The sequence below is a fragment of the Paralichthys olivaceus genome, chromosome 8, assembly GCF_024713975.1.
Source record: "Paralichthys olivaceus isolate ysfri-2021 chromosome 8, ASM2471397v2, whole genome shotgun sequence".
NCBI lineage: Eukaryota > Metazoa > Chordata > Actinopteri > Pleuronectiformes > Paralichthyidae > Paralichthys > Paralichthys olivaceus.
Genome location: NC_091100.1, coordinates 17,155,132 through 17,170,722, shown reverse-complemented (window position 1 = coordinate 17,170,722; position 15,591 = coordinate 17,155,132). Strand labels below are relative to the sequence as shown.

Here is a 15,591-nt window from a genome sequence, read left to right as displayed (position 1 = left end):
ATCTTCCTTAGCGCTGACATTATTCGTGTGTGTATGTGTGGATTATATACCTCCACAGCCAGTGCTCCCAGGCTCTCCAGAAGATGGTCGGTTGCAGCTGAGACCTCCTGAACGACTTTAGGGTCCGACTTCACGTCCTTCTGTTGGAGAGAAAGGGGATCATTAATGTGCTGCAGAGGTTTTCCACTGTGATTGTGTACAAAAATAAGACAATACAATTAAACTAAATATATCATAATGTATGAGCAGGGGAGGAAGGCAGTTACAGAAAGTTTTTTGCACAACAAAAAAATAATAAAATATAAATGTGGAGAGACAGTTTGGTCAAAGGTGAGGGACGAAGGGAGCTGAGAAAGAACAAGTCAGTGTGGCTTTGACCTCCTGTGTTCCTGTCTGTCAAAGTGGTGTGTGGTTGTGTGTGTGTGCTCTCGTCTTTCACACTAAGCTGTCAGCTGCTGGAACATCTGACACTCAACAAAAGCACATGAATGGCTGAAGACAGAACAGCCGCTAGGAAGAAAGAGTGGCACTATAGCTTTCTGCTTTTTCATTTGCTCACGCTCCTGTCGCCCTTTCTCGTGCCATAATGACCCCTCCCCTCTTCCACCGATATAAAAACCAGGCACAGGGTAATTAATGGGAGAATGTTTAGTTATGTAAGACTTTCAAATACAAGTTTGTTTCTTAAGGAAAGGAATTTCTCTCTTGCAAGTTTGGACATAGAACAAAATGTATATGGATATATATGTATCAGATCCATATGGAGTCATAACCCGTCATCACTCTCATACCTAGAGGCAGAAGTGCTGTTAACACTTTACAATCCCTTTAACACCACAGCCAGGACCTGCGTTATTAAGCATTGCTGACTTGATTTATTTCTATACCAATGATAACGTTTTGAAGACTATAACTCTTTAACGACTGCTACCACACAACAAAATGTTTTCTTTTCCCACCTCCTGGCACCCCTCACCATTGACTCACATGTCTGTTGGTCATGAGTTTTATGGGTGGTGGGGGGGTGCGCGCTGTTTGAGAAGATACAGGCAGGGAAGTGGTGACAATGGACAGGAAAGAGGGTGGGAGGAGGAAAAGAAGTGGATACATAAAACAATTCTGCAATTCTGCAGTAAAGAAAGAAAAGGTAAAGGCTCAGGGATTTACTGGACTTTGGATGAATGGTTCTGGCTTTAACTGACAGTGATTCCTCCAGTCACATAATATTCGCATCATAGTCATTGATTCCCCTTTAGCAGTCACACTGAAAAGATCTCAAAATATGATTACAAGTGTCTGAAGTTTAAGGAAAACCATCTATCATTTCTGCATGTTCTGTTTTTTCTTTTTCTCTGTATCTTTTTGTTTGCACTTCATCATGTCAAGATCAGATTCTTTCCATTTCTTGGAATATCTATACTGACTTCCTGACAAAGACACCCCTTCCTGTTTATGCTGGAGGACACCCAGTGATGTTCCAGGAATTTTATGATGAAGAAACACATATGAATGATGACACCTTGTATTTTTTAGTTAAAATGAGAAGGGATAGTCTTTCTGGCTTTCTTTTTATGGTATCATGTCCTGGGGGGATTTGAGGGTGGTGTAACACTGCAGCTGTGGGTTTCGTTACAACCTGTCTGATCTAAATGGCTCGAGATCTGTTCGTTCTTTGCTAGAACTCTAGCAGTTATGCTTGGGGGTTACCTGTCAATGGAAAAATCGAACTGAAGCAATTATTAAATATGTGACCATCTCACTCTCCAACTGGTGAACACGTGAGACTGAACGGAGGAACTCACCCGAATGGGTTTGAGAAAGTCCAGGTTAGACAGGAAGTGGCTCTGGGCCTTGTTGAGCCAGTCGCTGGAGGACTTGCAGATAATTTCTTGAGTCATATGCGACACATTGCGGTCAGCAATGTGGACAAACTCCTCCAGCTGCGTTGTGTTACAGAGGTCTCTGAGGTGGAAGCCAAATCCTTTAGTCAGCACCTGGATAAAGGAAGAAAAACATTAGTACAGCAGTTTAGATAAAGCAGAGAATTGTGTGAGAGTGTGAAAGGACACAAGAGGAGATAATGGGTGTTAACATAGAGGCACAAGGGATTGATGATTTCCTTGAATGCTTATTCTTCAGTTTACAAAAACAATTCAAGCTAAATGTTTTACTTAGAAACAGACACCAAACAACAAAGAACTCAAGCTTTCTGATTCCTGCCAGTATTTGGAGATGATCAAATCAATCATTTATATTTTCTTGGAGCATAAAATCTCTAGTGAACATTATTTTACCAGGAAACATTAGTCACAATGTCTGAACAATAACTACTGCATGTTGAGTAACACTATTTGAGTCCTTGCTTGTTCTTAGCTGCTTATTGTTATGAATTTGTCAAAAACATTTATAAAACACCTGACAATGACAACTAGACAAAGATGCTCATAAAACCAGGGCAACTATAAGGAAACGAAATGTTGTGAATATCAATGCTGGGATTTATAAACTAAATCTTGATTCTACTAAGACTCATCTGACAATAGTAAAATGCAATGTATCTTTAGATACAATTATTTTTGTCATTTAAAAAAGTTGTTGAATGTTGAACAGATTATTTAGAATGGAGAGTACAGCTGTGCCCATGTGTGTGGAGTAACAAATGTCTTGTGACATCAGAGTGTTCAAGGACTGGACAGACACTCCGTTTTCTCTGACAGAGTCAAAATGTTCAAACACGTGTGTGTGAGAGTGTGAGAGTGAGAGGGAGGAGCACACTGACTTATCTTCTAAATGTCCTTGACTGTCTTATGCCATCATGTCTACCACATACAGAAGTGACAGCTGATAATCTTTAGAGTACATCAAGGCCATTAGTTTAGAGAAGTAGGAGTCATACTCATCATCCAGCTGAGAATTCAAAACATATTGTTCCTCTGAAAGATCTTTATGTCTGTGCCTTTGTGGATCTCACTGCTGCAGGATAATTGAAAATTGCTCCATGTAACGAGAGGCCCCAGCAACAACATGCTTCCATTCATTTTCACCCCTTTCCTTAAATAATATTTCTATCGACCATGCTGGACTAATGGATACACTTAGGAGTCCTTTAGCCTAAACTACATCCTGTTTGATCAATAGATGTCTGTGAGAAAGGTGATGGGTTAACAGAATCATATGGTGGAACGTGAATTTGTCTCTGAGTCTCTGGCTCTGCACGTGAAGAAATCATCGGGGGAAAGGGAGGAGGGAAGAGGGGCAGTCATGTGACTCCCACCTTCCAATTGTAAAGCAAGGATGTTGTGACGGGCTGGGCTGGGAGCTGTTGTTGGGGTGGACCAGGAAAGTCTAATGAGCAATTGTGTGTGAGATTTGAATGATAAAGATGCATCGAAAAAAGTGAGAAAAAGATGAAAGGAGACAAGAAAAATGAGGGTTACTGAGAAAGGAAAATGAGGGGGAAAAATCAGCTGAAATAGAATTAGATTTTCTTGGTGTAGGATAAGAAACATGAGGAAGAAAAAGACGAGAGAGAGGTGGGTTAGGTACCCCCTGTGACACCCCCATTCACAGTGATTTAATTTACATATGGGATGTATTTAAAGAAAAGTTAGTAAATGTGAGTTTACCTTCTCCAGATTGACGTCAGCCTCCACTATTTGCTTCAAAGCATGACGAGGAAGTGAGGCATTGTGGTGCAGGAAGTGGGAAAGGGTCTCATTGTCTTTCAAAAAGTCCTTCAACTTGAAACCTAGAAATTAAACATAAACATAAACTTATTACATCATCCTGACACATCTGAAACAAAATCCTCGAGATGTAAAATATGGTGTCTATATTTAGTGGCTGATATTAATACTAGGACAATCAGCAGATTACCCTGTGAGATATGTTTTTACTTTACAAACCACTTTCATATGCAATGAAAGAGTATTATAGCTCTTACAAAATCTTATAAATCACTGATCCGTGAAAACCTCACAGAAAGAATACATGATTTGATGATGAGTAATAACTACAATATCTAATAAATCAAACTGAGAACATAAAAATACTTAACTGGATAAAATGATTGCATGCCAAATCATATTTTCTATTCAAATGCTACAGACACACGCTGTCTACACAGAGCTCTGAGAGATTTTTGTTCTTCAGCTGAGCCATTTCTGAAACTGGCCTGAGTCAGCTATGTGGCTGTACAAACACCCACACACTGCTCCCTTCTCGTGAGCTCTTGTACCCGGTCAGGGGTTACTCTAGGACATTCCACTTTAGCCCAGATACTCGCACTCTGTGTCTCCGTCTCTCTGTCTTACTCTCCTCCTTCCTAATTTTCTTTTCACCTTTCACCTACTTTCTCTTCAGTTTAACTTTACTCTTTTCTCTGAGTTGAATTATGAGTACATTTTTTAAAGAGGAACCTATTATATTTGTCCCTATATTCTATCCAAATGTGGACCAAGTTTCAAAATTTGATGTAAAAATATGTAAAAGTAATCCTTGTGAGTCTAAAGGTCCGAGGTTAGACTGTCCTGAAAACAGGTTGCCTGGATGTTTGTTCTGTCCACTCTCTTATTCTGGATCAGGCACTGGTTCAGATGGATTTGATAAAATGCCCTTTCTGGTTATTTTTGTTCTATTAACTAGTTTTAATTACTAGTAACTTAAATGTACAGTTTGCTTTCAGAACCTCTACACTGGTGTGGTGCTGGGTGCACTGGGTGCTGGGTTTTTAAAGAGGCCTGAGCTAATAATCCCCGTCTCACTCATTCTGCTTTTAGATATGCACTGAAATCCGGATCTTCTCCTGAAGTAATCCAGACGGGCTTCATGTAGAAGATGCAGATGATGATATCAACGAGTTGAGAGCTTTTGGTGATGTGTCGATGTGCTCATAACTTAAACACACATATATATATATTTATATATTCCCACTGCAGAATGTATATATCATGTCCTCCCTTCTGCATGCTCTACCCAGACTCCACCCCCCGCCTGAATGCATGGCATATTTTCTTGTTGTTGTGAACTTGTCTGACCTGGAGAATCTCCTGCTGTGTTCTTGGTATATGAAAGGAAAACTCCAGAAAGTAAACAGTTGGGTCAGATCATTTTCATGTCTGAAAAAGGCATCAGAGGCTCAACTGAAGGACTGGATAAAATGTCCTTTAATCTATTGTGAATATTCTTTCTATTTTTATGGCTATCAAATGACACACAGACACACAAAAACAGGAAACACTTTGCTTTTTGTTAACTGAGCATCCTTTGGGAGGAAGTGAAAGAGAACAGCATGTTTCTGTGTGCTAGGGGGAACACACGTCACTCTCCCTCGCTGCCTCCTGACGGGGTGAATGCTATTTAAGTTTGAGGTGTGAGTGTTTGTAACACATGCATCCCTATCATTTATGTCTCCCTATGGGACCTGTGTGTGCATGCAAGTCTCAGTGGTGAGCAACCAGGGAGTGCCAATAAGGTCTAATCAGTGCCTCTGTAGGAAGTCACAGCTCCCATGGTGCATTGCATCTGGAGGCCCTTGAGGATACACTGGACTGAATGGTGCAACCTTGTTAAAATGGAAAATCTAACAGTTGGTGTAGTCAGTATCAGTGCATGTGTTTGCTGTTAATTTCCTTGTTTTATCTTAATCTGTGCGTGTTTTTCTTTATTTGCACTGCACAAGTGGATTAAACCTGCGCATTATCAGGAACAGTAAGATTTTTAACTAAAACAACATAAGAAGTGTCAAACCTTATCTGAGTGTGTTTTTCCTACGTTGAACAGTTATGAGCCCTTCATCAACTCTTACATGTCGATACATGTTTCTGCTGGTGTTGATCCTGTTTTAAATTAAACTGGCCTGAGATCACACACCCTAAACACCAGTCATCACACTTAAACTGGTCCACAAACAGCAAGAAGCACAGAGGCCTTTATGCAGTCAGATCGACTAAAGATGGCTGCTGCATAAATGAGAGAATTTTTTTCATGACAAACATTTAGAATATGTAATTCTGAGGAACAAAGACAAGTTTTAAGGGGTGTAATAATTTACTGGAGAGGGATTTAATTTCAAGTATGTTAGTTCCACAGGTTGGCCTGCTGGACTATAAAGATAGAGTTTCAGGGATTTGAGTGTATTATGTGTCCATGAAATCTAAAGTAATATATACAGTCAAGAAAAAAAGGCAGAAAAAGGCATAGGTTTCCATTTTAAAAGATCGGACTCGGACACATCAGGCCTGTGAATCAAACGGAGTCTTTTAACTCAGCCAGCCAGATAAAATGTGAAGGTGGTGAAAGGCTAAAAATATAAGACGTTCTAATCTGTTTTGCAATTCCACTTGCAGCTTCACTTTTGTGAACAGACAGGTGGAAACTTATTGCGCATGTACATATTCATCTCTCCTCTATTCATCTATTTGGCATTAAGCAGATTTCAATTCTGTTGTCTCATAAAGAAGAAATGTATTAGATGATCCTGTGTGGTTTATCCTGTTATACTATGGACAAAAAGCACATCCCCCCCCCCCTATCGCTATAATCTGGTTTGCTGACCCCACCAGTCGCTGAATTATTAACTGACACGTGTAGGGCCTCTTCGAACCGTGCTGTTATTCCTGTAGTGTCACTGTGCTGTTTGCCTCCTCCTGCATCATGACTGATGTGGCCAAGTTACATCGGAGTACTACCTCACGTGGATTAAAGATAAAGCATAGAGACTGAGTGCTATCACAGAGTTGTGCATTATAGAAATCAATTGTGATAAAGTGCGCAGATGCAGTGCAATATAGTAAGGGGAAAAGTTGCATCAGTGCTTTTTACTCCTCCTGTTCTCTGTCCTGCAACACCCCTCCTCGTCTGATAATCCTCAATTTTTATAACATGCTTTTCTTTTTCTTTATGTCCTCATTATGTTAAGTTGACTGGAAAACAGATACTGCTCCCAGCATCAGAGTAATGAGTGATGAATTAAAAGATTTCGGAGCAAAATCTTTTCGGAGCAAGATTAATGTGTCTCAAAGTGGAGTAAAGTGGAGGCAGAGTTAAATGCTGCCTTCTTTCCCGTTTTCAGGTTGCTCTGACCTAGTCAGCAGACTCAGCAGAGTCATCAATGTTATTTTAGAAAGATGATTTTTCCCTGCTCAGCAACAGCAGCAGCCGCAACAATGACTCTCTCCCTTTTTTCTCTCTCCCTTTTCAGTTTTTCACAAATGTTGAAACTTCAGCTTTCATATGTAAGATAATGTTTGAACATGCTGGCAAAATTTGATAACAGAGTTTGCTGCAAAGCGTGCACTTTATCAGCTGTAAACATCATATGTCGTCTGTCCACGTACGCAGGAAGCAGCAACATTCCAGTGGATCTGCCATTTTAACTGCCAGATCTGTGCCTTGATTGTACAGCTACTGTCAGGGTGGTGGTGCACACATTTTTCTCTTTTTTACAGTCTTTCTTCAAAAAACCATGACGCAAAGAGTCAACACCCACTGGCTTTTGGCAGAAGATGGGCCCACCACGGCTGGCAAATTTTGATAAGAGCGGGTTATGTTACACCTTCGAGAAGTCTGGGTTTGAGTTATATCAGCTTCAGCAGCCCCGTGGTTAAAGGCATTTAAATAACTTTTCCCAAGTTATTAATCATTCATTAAAACTTTACTTTGCACTTAGAGTTAATGTTTCCTTTTATTTTTGCATTTCAATTCTTAAAAATAAAAACTACAGAAACAATTCTGTTGCACTCGAAAGCATGTCATAGTACTTTTGAGCCAATTATGTTGGGGTGTGCCTTTTCACTTCAATGACAATACTAGCAAAAGAAAGGGATGAATGGTTGATCAAACTGAAGTGATCAAACTGATCTCATCAGTCAACTTGTCATTCAAAAAATTGAATGACAGACACAAAACAAGTAGATAATTATACTTACTGGCAGTGTTCTTCTGCAGCTTCCTGAGGGCCCTCAGCAGCCCCTTGTAGCCCTCGTAGCTTTTATCGTTCTGAGAGTACAGCAGGATCTTTTTGGCATCGGTGAACAGACGAGAGATTCTGATGATGTCCGCAGACAGACAAAAGATCACAATTATTATGCTGATAAAAGCATGGATTATATTCCTTCAAGAAATTGGTTAAATGGTGAAAGATTGAATAAGGATGTGTTGCTCACATAGAGTCATTGAAGTTTCCCACGACTGCAGGACTCTCTCCAGGAGTAGGATTGCGGAAACAGGGGTTGTTGGCGTTACAGATGATGCCTTGTACCCAGGGCAGGGTACCCGCAGAGGGCATGGCCTTGTTTGGAAAATGGCCTGGAAAAATAATCAGATAATGGTAAGTTATATGTATATGTAAGACATGGAAAATTATATCTTTGGGATTAAAAATTAAGGGGAGGTCAAATTTTACACTCAGCCTCAGAGGATAGTGTTAGGATATTCGTCTTGTAAACCTACATTTTTAAGAGCTTTGTCTCAGCTTTAAATTATTTCCCCTTTACATGCCACCACAAAAAACCTGAGACCCTTGGTTAGCTATTGTTACACTTTTTCTCTGTAAAAGAAACAAAACTAAACACTGTGTAAATAATTTACTAAGAAGCTTTAATAAGAACAAATCTGGGAAACATATATTATATTAATAGTTATTACGTTACAAAAACAGTCAGCTGGAATGAGCTTTAAAAAATGCTGAATTTGTCTTTCAACTCGATTGATTGGACTGACCCTCCTTATCAGCTGACTTCACTGCTACTGCTGCAATTGACTGAGATTAACTAGCTTTATAAAGATAAGCATGCAACGCGACAAGTGGGTCAGGAGGTTAAACACGTCTTTGGTTTTCACTGAGTTAACTGGCTCAAACTGACTTGTTGTGCATTTTGCTCCAAATAGGGGAAACAATTTGGTCAACAGCAGTTTCATAGTGATAACGTGACTGCACTTGATGTAAGTCTGTTTATGTGGACATGCATAAACCTGCACAAAATATCTTACTAACTAAAACTATCCCTAAGGGAATATTTCTTGGGGAAATGATTCACTGTTTTTCTTCCCAACAGTGCAAAAAAAAAAAGCACAGATAGATTTTTTTGTGCTTTGAACAGTTGATATCATCTTATTGAGTTACAACCTGGTCTAAGTTGTCGTCAGCTGTGACGACGAATTATATTGTATTTCTTTTTCCAGGAACGGAAGACTGCATGTTCTCCCAGTGCAAACAAATATTGACAAATCCATCAGATACTCCTGTGAGCATAACACAGAAACCTTGGATAATAATGTTGATCTTACTGAGAAGCAAGAGGCAAATAGATGGACAAATAAAATCCCCCAAAATATAAATATATATCTATGTGTAAAGAAATGGCATGTTTAAGATGTAATTAGTTTGATTTTGTGTTCATTGAGCTGTTCAAACCAGTCCAAGGCTCAGTGAAAGCAGTTTTCGCAACTATCACCCCTCCCCTCATCACTCTCTCTACGTCTACTTACATTCATGTTGCTCGAAGGGCGGATAGTGCATCCGCACTGAGATCAGGATGAAGAAGATGAACAAGGGCCAGATTATTTCAATCAGCAGCTGGATCTGAGACAGGAAGACAGAGAGGGTGATAATTAGGCAAAGAAAAGTGGGAGATAAAGCACGTGGAAATAGATGAGTCAATCATTCTTAAACAGTGAAGTGAGAATTTTTTTCTTTGTTGTCTTTCAGCGCAGCTGAGATCATCTTTACTGCTTTACAAGAAAAACTTAATCTTGAGTGTGTGATTGTGTGTGTTTGTTTAGGGGGCTGTCAGCTGCTCTCCTTTACAAACAATAGTCCCACCATGAGTCTGGATAAAGTATATGGGTTAATTAGGGGGGATACAGCGTGACAGAGACAGATAGAGAGAGAGGTTCTGCAGGGTTTTATAGGATGTGTTTTTCCATCTGCCCCATATGGCCCCTCTACTTCATCTCTGTCTCAGCCTTCAGCAGGATGGCCACAATGCAGCGTGGAGGGGGATAAACCCACTGTCTTAGAAAATGCACTGTGGCCCTTTGTTGGAAATAATCGGACTGAAAGTCAAGCAGGCGCAGCCATCACATTAAAAAAAGGTTCCTGCCTGATGGACAAATGGTTTGATTGTATGCAGATGAGCCTCCTCACTTATAAATGAAGCACTATGCTGCAGCTCTGAGCTGAATTTGATCTACATGGCTTTGAGTGCGTGGGCATCGACGTCCACTGGATAATGGAGTTGACATGTGAATGTGTCACCGTCACATCTTTGTCTGAGTCACAGTTATCTAATGTACTGTAAGGCTTTTCAGAAGAAGAATTACATCATTTTCATTGTTGTGGGCTGCAGACGTGTTGGATCCTTGCATATTAATGTGGAAACATGTAGAAAGTCTTTGTAATGCCTTAATAAGTAGTCATGTGATACTTGTGAAATCATCTCTGATTGTCAACCCATTGAAAATGTGACTGAGACAAGGCTTTATACAAGAAACAGAAAATTAAACTTTTTTTGCTTATATATAAAAAACTGATATCATGCATTATTTTCCAAAGTACCTTCAAACAAGAGGACAATATAGTATAAACGAATGAGTTTATCTAGCGGCACGTTTACAAAATGAATATGTGATAATGAACACAGCATTGAAAACCTGATCATGAGGCACATAGAAAATAATAGTTTGACAAAAATACCAAGTATGAAATTTACAGGGTTTTCACCCATTCCCTTCTTCTCCTGAGTCAGTAATTACAAGCACTACGACTTACAGTCTGTCTCCGTCGGTAGGTGAAGTTTTTCCAAAGCAGTAAACCCAGTTGAGTGAAGACCGCCATGTCGCCGTCTTCCCAACCTCACTGCGTGTGCTCCCGCTCCTCACTGTCAACCCAAAGAAAATAAAAGAGAGAGGGTCTATAACTTCAAACTAAGAATTGGACAAAAGGCGACAGCAGAAGTTAACATAAAAGATGAACAGATTACATCAAGAGAACATAACCAATGATATGTATCAGCACCAAATGTACAGTTACCACTGTAACTTTGAGCTGATCAGCAATTCAAACATTTCTTAAAATATTGTGAAAAAAAAAAGCAAGGAAAAAAAGCAAAAATGGACCTAACAAACCTTACCTGGCTGCTTTAAAAATATGATTAAAACTTAAATACACTAAACTACCATAAGAAACAATAGATATGCCTCTTAGAGAAAACTTTCAGACCAGCCTGAAGCACAGTAACACTCAGCGAAAGAAGTCCACCGACATCTGCTAACCCCCACAGACTGGGGCCCACTTCATTTACACTCATCTGTTCAAAGGTCGAGCTGTGGTTCAAATAGCTGAGTGGTCAGGAGTTTTCCAGTGGTGAAAGTTTGTTATAATCCTTTCAACATCACAAATTTACACCTCATTCACATTTCACAAGATTGCATTTGATGTAATTGTGGAAATATCCCTCTGAACCCAGGTCATGCCTATTGTTCAATCTAAACAAAAAAAACAGTGATTCAACAGCACTAGTGGGTTTAAACCAAGCACTCTGATAAACACTTTAACTCTTATTGTCTGACAGACTTTGGGTTTTGTCAGATTTATCGAATGGTATTTATCTCATTCTAAATGAAAACCAGTTTTCTTCTATGTTCCTGTGCCTATTTGTTTTTTTCTGTTTGCAGATTGACGTGTCCTTGAATTTGAGTGCTGATTTGTTTTAATGCAACATGGTCCGATCAGCCCACCAGGTCCACCCCCTCTGACAACAAATTCTTGGAAGAAGACCAAACCCCACAAACTACATGATGCAATTTTGTGATTTTATATTTTTGTAGAAAAAATAATTACTTTGTCAACTGGATTGTAAGTAAAACGAGGAAACCTGATGAATCTGAAACATGTAATAGTTTTACACCCCTGTTTTCAGAGACAGACACCTTGTCTTTCAGAGATAAGTCAGGTCAGGCACTCAAGACTGACTGAGACCCTTAACTCCTTATTAAGGTCAATATGGCTCATGGCACACAAGGAAAAGATTTGTGTTATCTGAAGCAGTAAAGTTGGTACAGTATGTAGGGAACGTTTCATTTTTAGCTTTGTTTCCGTTACTTCTAATTTGAAGGCGATCCTGCAAATGAGTAGACAGCAAAAGAAGGCCAACCTGTTTGTCATGCTGATCCTTTATACTGAATAAAGCTGGTTATCGTAGAGAATGGGACAACAGCACAACACAGTCTAGGACACTAATGTTCAAACATGGCCATCCCTTATCAAACAGTTTACCCTCTTTTCTAAGGTTTTACATACATATTTTCTCGTCTGAAATTTATAACCACTGCCACAATTATTCCCTCTAGCATTAACTCCATTTCCCTCTATCAGTTGAGTAAAAACAAGAAGGATGCAAGTATCAATACTAAGTACCAGTAACTCAAAATGTTCCATTTCTGCATGCAGCTGGCTGGATTAAATCAAATAAGTCCAGTGGAATGTGTAATATGTTGCAATACAAAACCAAACAGGAACTTTGGGATTGACAAACAACACAGTGACCGATGTGCAATATCTGCTGTACCGGGGGGCATCTGTTTTCTCTCTGACTCACTCACTTAACTGGCTAGTACAGGCAAACAGTACTCAAGCATTTCAGTGACTAACCTTGTAAAGTAGCTGCTGTGGACTGATTAATTTAAAAAACACGTACAGCAGTTTCACTGGGTAAATAATTGCAGAATCAGATCGGGTAATTTCACAAAGAAACAATATGAACACTTGAAGATAAAAACATCACGTCTTTGCTTCAACAGTACATGTTGTTTTTTTTCCTCTGAGTGTATCAAACTACGCTTCTATGCAGATCCTATGAAAGTAAAGAGGTTAAAAACTCCATACATTTGTGGTCTGTACATTTGCTGTAGGCTATGTGTGGGTATATATGTGTATTGCCTACATAACAGTTTACGCTTGTGGCTGACAAACACTGAGGGTATTTTTGTCCTCGCTTCCCTTATAAGTAAATCCTACATTTGATCTGGGAAAGAAACTCTTCCACCTCCTTTTAGAGCTTTATATACTAAAACAGTGTGATTGGTTTATTACCAATTCAAATATGTTTTTGTATCCATCTTGCATCATCTCATCGGTCCCTCTGAGAATCCTGAGTGATTTTGAGTTTATCTCCACGTATATTATGATTTCCCACACTGGTGAATGTGCACGTCTGCGGATAAGAGGGTTTTATCTGGCTGTGTGTTTATCAGGCCAAATGGTGCAGAGCCAGGGCGCCCCTAGTGGTACACGCTAAATCTTTCATTTTTGTACTTGTTTACCATCAATCCTCGCTCACGTGTTATATCACATCATAGATTGTTTCCCTCCATTGTTTCCCTTTGTTTTCTGAACACTTTTTTTGGCAAGTTATTCAAAAAAATGCTCAAAGAAAAAGGATGTTTTTTTTCTTGCCATGAGATAAAAAGGTGTCAGAGAAGCGTCGCTGCTTTTGCATGAAAGAGACAGTTTTTGCTTCTTCAGACGACGAATGAAAACAGGATGCAGATGATTTTCGTTCTCAACTCTTCACACGCACATTCAAACAGGAGACCACATTAATCACGAAACATCACCGCGCTGCCATCTCACACATTTGGGGGAAAAATAGAAATATATCTAAAAACAATGAAAGGGGTGAAAACGAGGCTGTAATTCGGAGTCCTAACAAGACAGCCTCTGCACTGTGACTTAATATCAACATTAAGTCGGAAACACATCCGACTGACTTCTGTGCTTGAGTTTCATTGTTCCTCTGAACCGAGGTTACTGTCGGTCATCCAGCTCCGCGATGCTGAGCCACAGCAGCGTCAATCTCACGAAACCAATCCGCCAGCACGGTGAATGAGCCTTTCACAATAAAACTGCACCAAACGCGATTGGAAACTGATCACCAACACGGTGTGTTTTCATTTCAAAAATGGAAGAATACGAGGTATATGCGATGTACTGTCGTTTCTATACACTTTTCTAATTTTTAATGGTTAATTGTCTTGACCAGATAAATAACTCGCCATAGAGAGGCTTTTATTGTTTAGATCAATCACCGGAAGCCGTGTGCAGACTGTCGCTACCTTGACTCACACGGTCGAAGATGAGACTGACTTGAATGATCAAAGAGCAAAAACAGCCCAAATCGTTTTTGTCATTTTACCTAAATAACAACATTAGTCTGAACATGTAAAGTCAATTCAGCACATTGGATTCCATCTTTAACTTGGTGGCGTTAAAACTAATTAAAAAAAACATCTGTTAATAACCTTGTTATCGGGATGAAATAGCGTTCAACAGCATGCTATGTTTCATTGAATTACTCAGAGTGAACAATAGCATTAAGCTAACAACACACGGACAAATAAAAACCACGTTTGAACTGCGACACAACTGTGGCATCTGTCGTTTCTACTGATGCTCCAACAAAGAAACTCACACAAAGTGGAAACTCACCGAGCTGGCTCCTGAACACTGTGTGAGTCCTCTCCTTCTCTTCTCATGAAATGAAATTCCTCATCCAGAATTATATTCAACACTCAGTAATGTCCGCGGAGTCCAACTGGACTCGTCTCCTCTTCTCTTCTCTGAGGCTGACGAACAACACTTTTTTCCTCCAGCAGCTTTTATATGGCCGCGGTCTGCGGCGCCGCAGAGGTAACTAACGGTCACCGTTTGTTGCTGCTCCTTATAAGGCGAGCACGTGCGGCGTCAAAACATGTGTTAAAGGGCCAGCGACACCTTCACCGCCTCATTCACTCAACGCACCTCAGCCAACAATGGAGGAGCACTCACTACATGACCAAAGTTACTTTTACCATATTCTACTCAGATGAGATCCAAATAAAAACCAGCCAACCATCTGTCTGTCTGTCTGTCTATCTATCTATCTATCTATCTATCTATCTATCTATCTATCTATCTATCTATCTATCTATCTATCTATCTATCTATCTATCTATCTATCTATCTATCTATCTATCTATCTATCTATATGTCTGTCTGTCTGTCTATCTATCTATCTATCTATCTATATGTCTGTCTATCTATCTATCTACCTATATGTCTGTCTATCTATCTATCTTTCTATCTATATGTCTATCTATCTATCTATCTATCTATCTATCTATCTATCTATCTATCTATCTATCTATCTATCTATCTTTCTATCTATATGTCTGTCTATCTATCTATCTATCTATCTATCTATCTATCTATCTATCTATCTATCTATCTATCTATCTATCTATCTATCTATCTATCTTTCTATCTATATGTCTGTCTATCTATCTATCTTTCTATCTATATGTCTGTCTATCTATCTATCTATCTATCTATCTATCTATCTTTCTATCTATATGTCTGTCTATCTATCTGTCTGTCTGTCTGTCTTTCTATCTATCTATCTATCTTTCTATCTATCTATCTATCTATCTATCTATCTATCTATCTATCTATCTATATGTCTGTCTGTCTGTCTATCTATCTATCTATCTATCTATCTATCTATCTATCTATCTATCTATCTATCTATCTATCTATCTATATGTCTGTCTATC

At 39.3% G+C, this 15,591-nt stretch overlaps 1 protein-coding gene across 3 annotated transcripts in view; it reads right to left on the bottom strand.

The window, feature by feature from the left end:
* Positions 1-14,695, bottom strand: part of LOC109627531 (phospholipid-transporting ATPase ABCA1) — a 37,398-nt gene extending 22,703 nt beyond the window's left edge. For 2 of the 3 annotated variants that reach the window (XM_020084085.2, XM_020084086.2), the window contains exons 1-8: positions 14,489-14,695; positions 10,772-10,880; positions 9,490-9,583; positions 8,166-8,307; positions 7,929-8,047; positions 3,627-3,748; positions 1,803-1,994; positions 51-140 (exon numbers count right to left, since the gene is read on the bottom strand). In XM_020084085.2, the coding sequence (XP_019939644.1) occupies positions 51-140; positions 1,803-1,994; positions 3,627-3,748; positions 7,929-8,047; positions 8,166-8,307; positions 9,490-9,583; positions 10,772-10,837 (825 nt within the window). In that variant the 5' untranslated portion in view covers positions 10,838-10,880; positions 14,489-14,695. Of the gene's footprint in view, positions 1-50; positions 141-1,802; positions 1,995-3,626; positions 3,749-7,928; positions 8,048-8,165; positions 8,308-9,489; positions 9,584-10,771; positions 10,881-11,132; positions 11,252-14,488 lie in introns of those variants that run through there. The other variant, XM_069530007.1, reaches the window with a different exon arrangement.
* Positions 14,696-15,591: the final 896 nt, after the last annotated feature.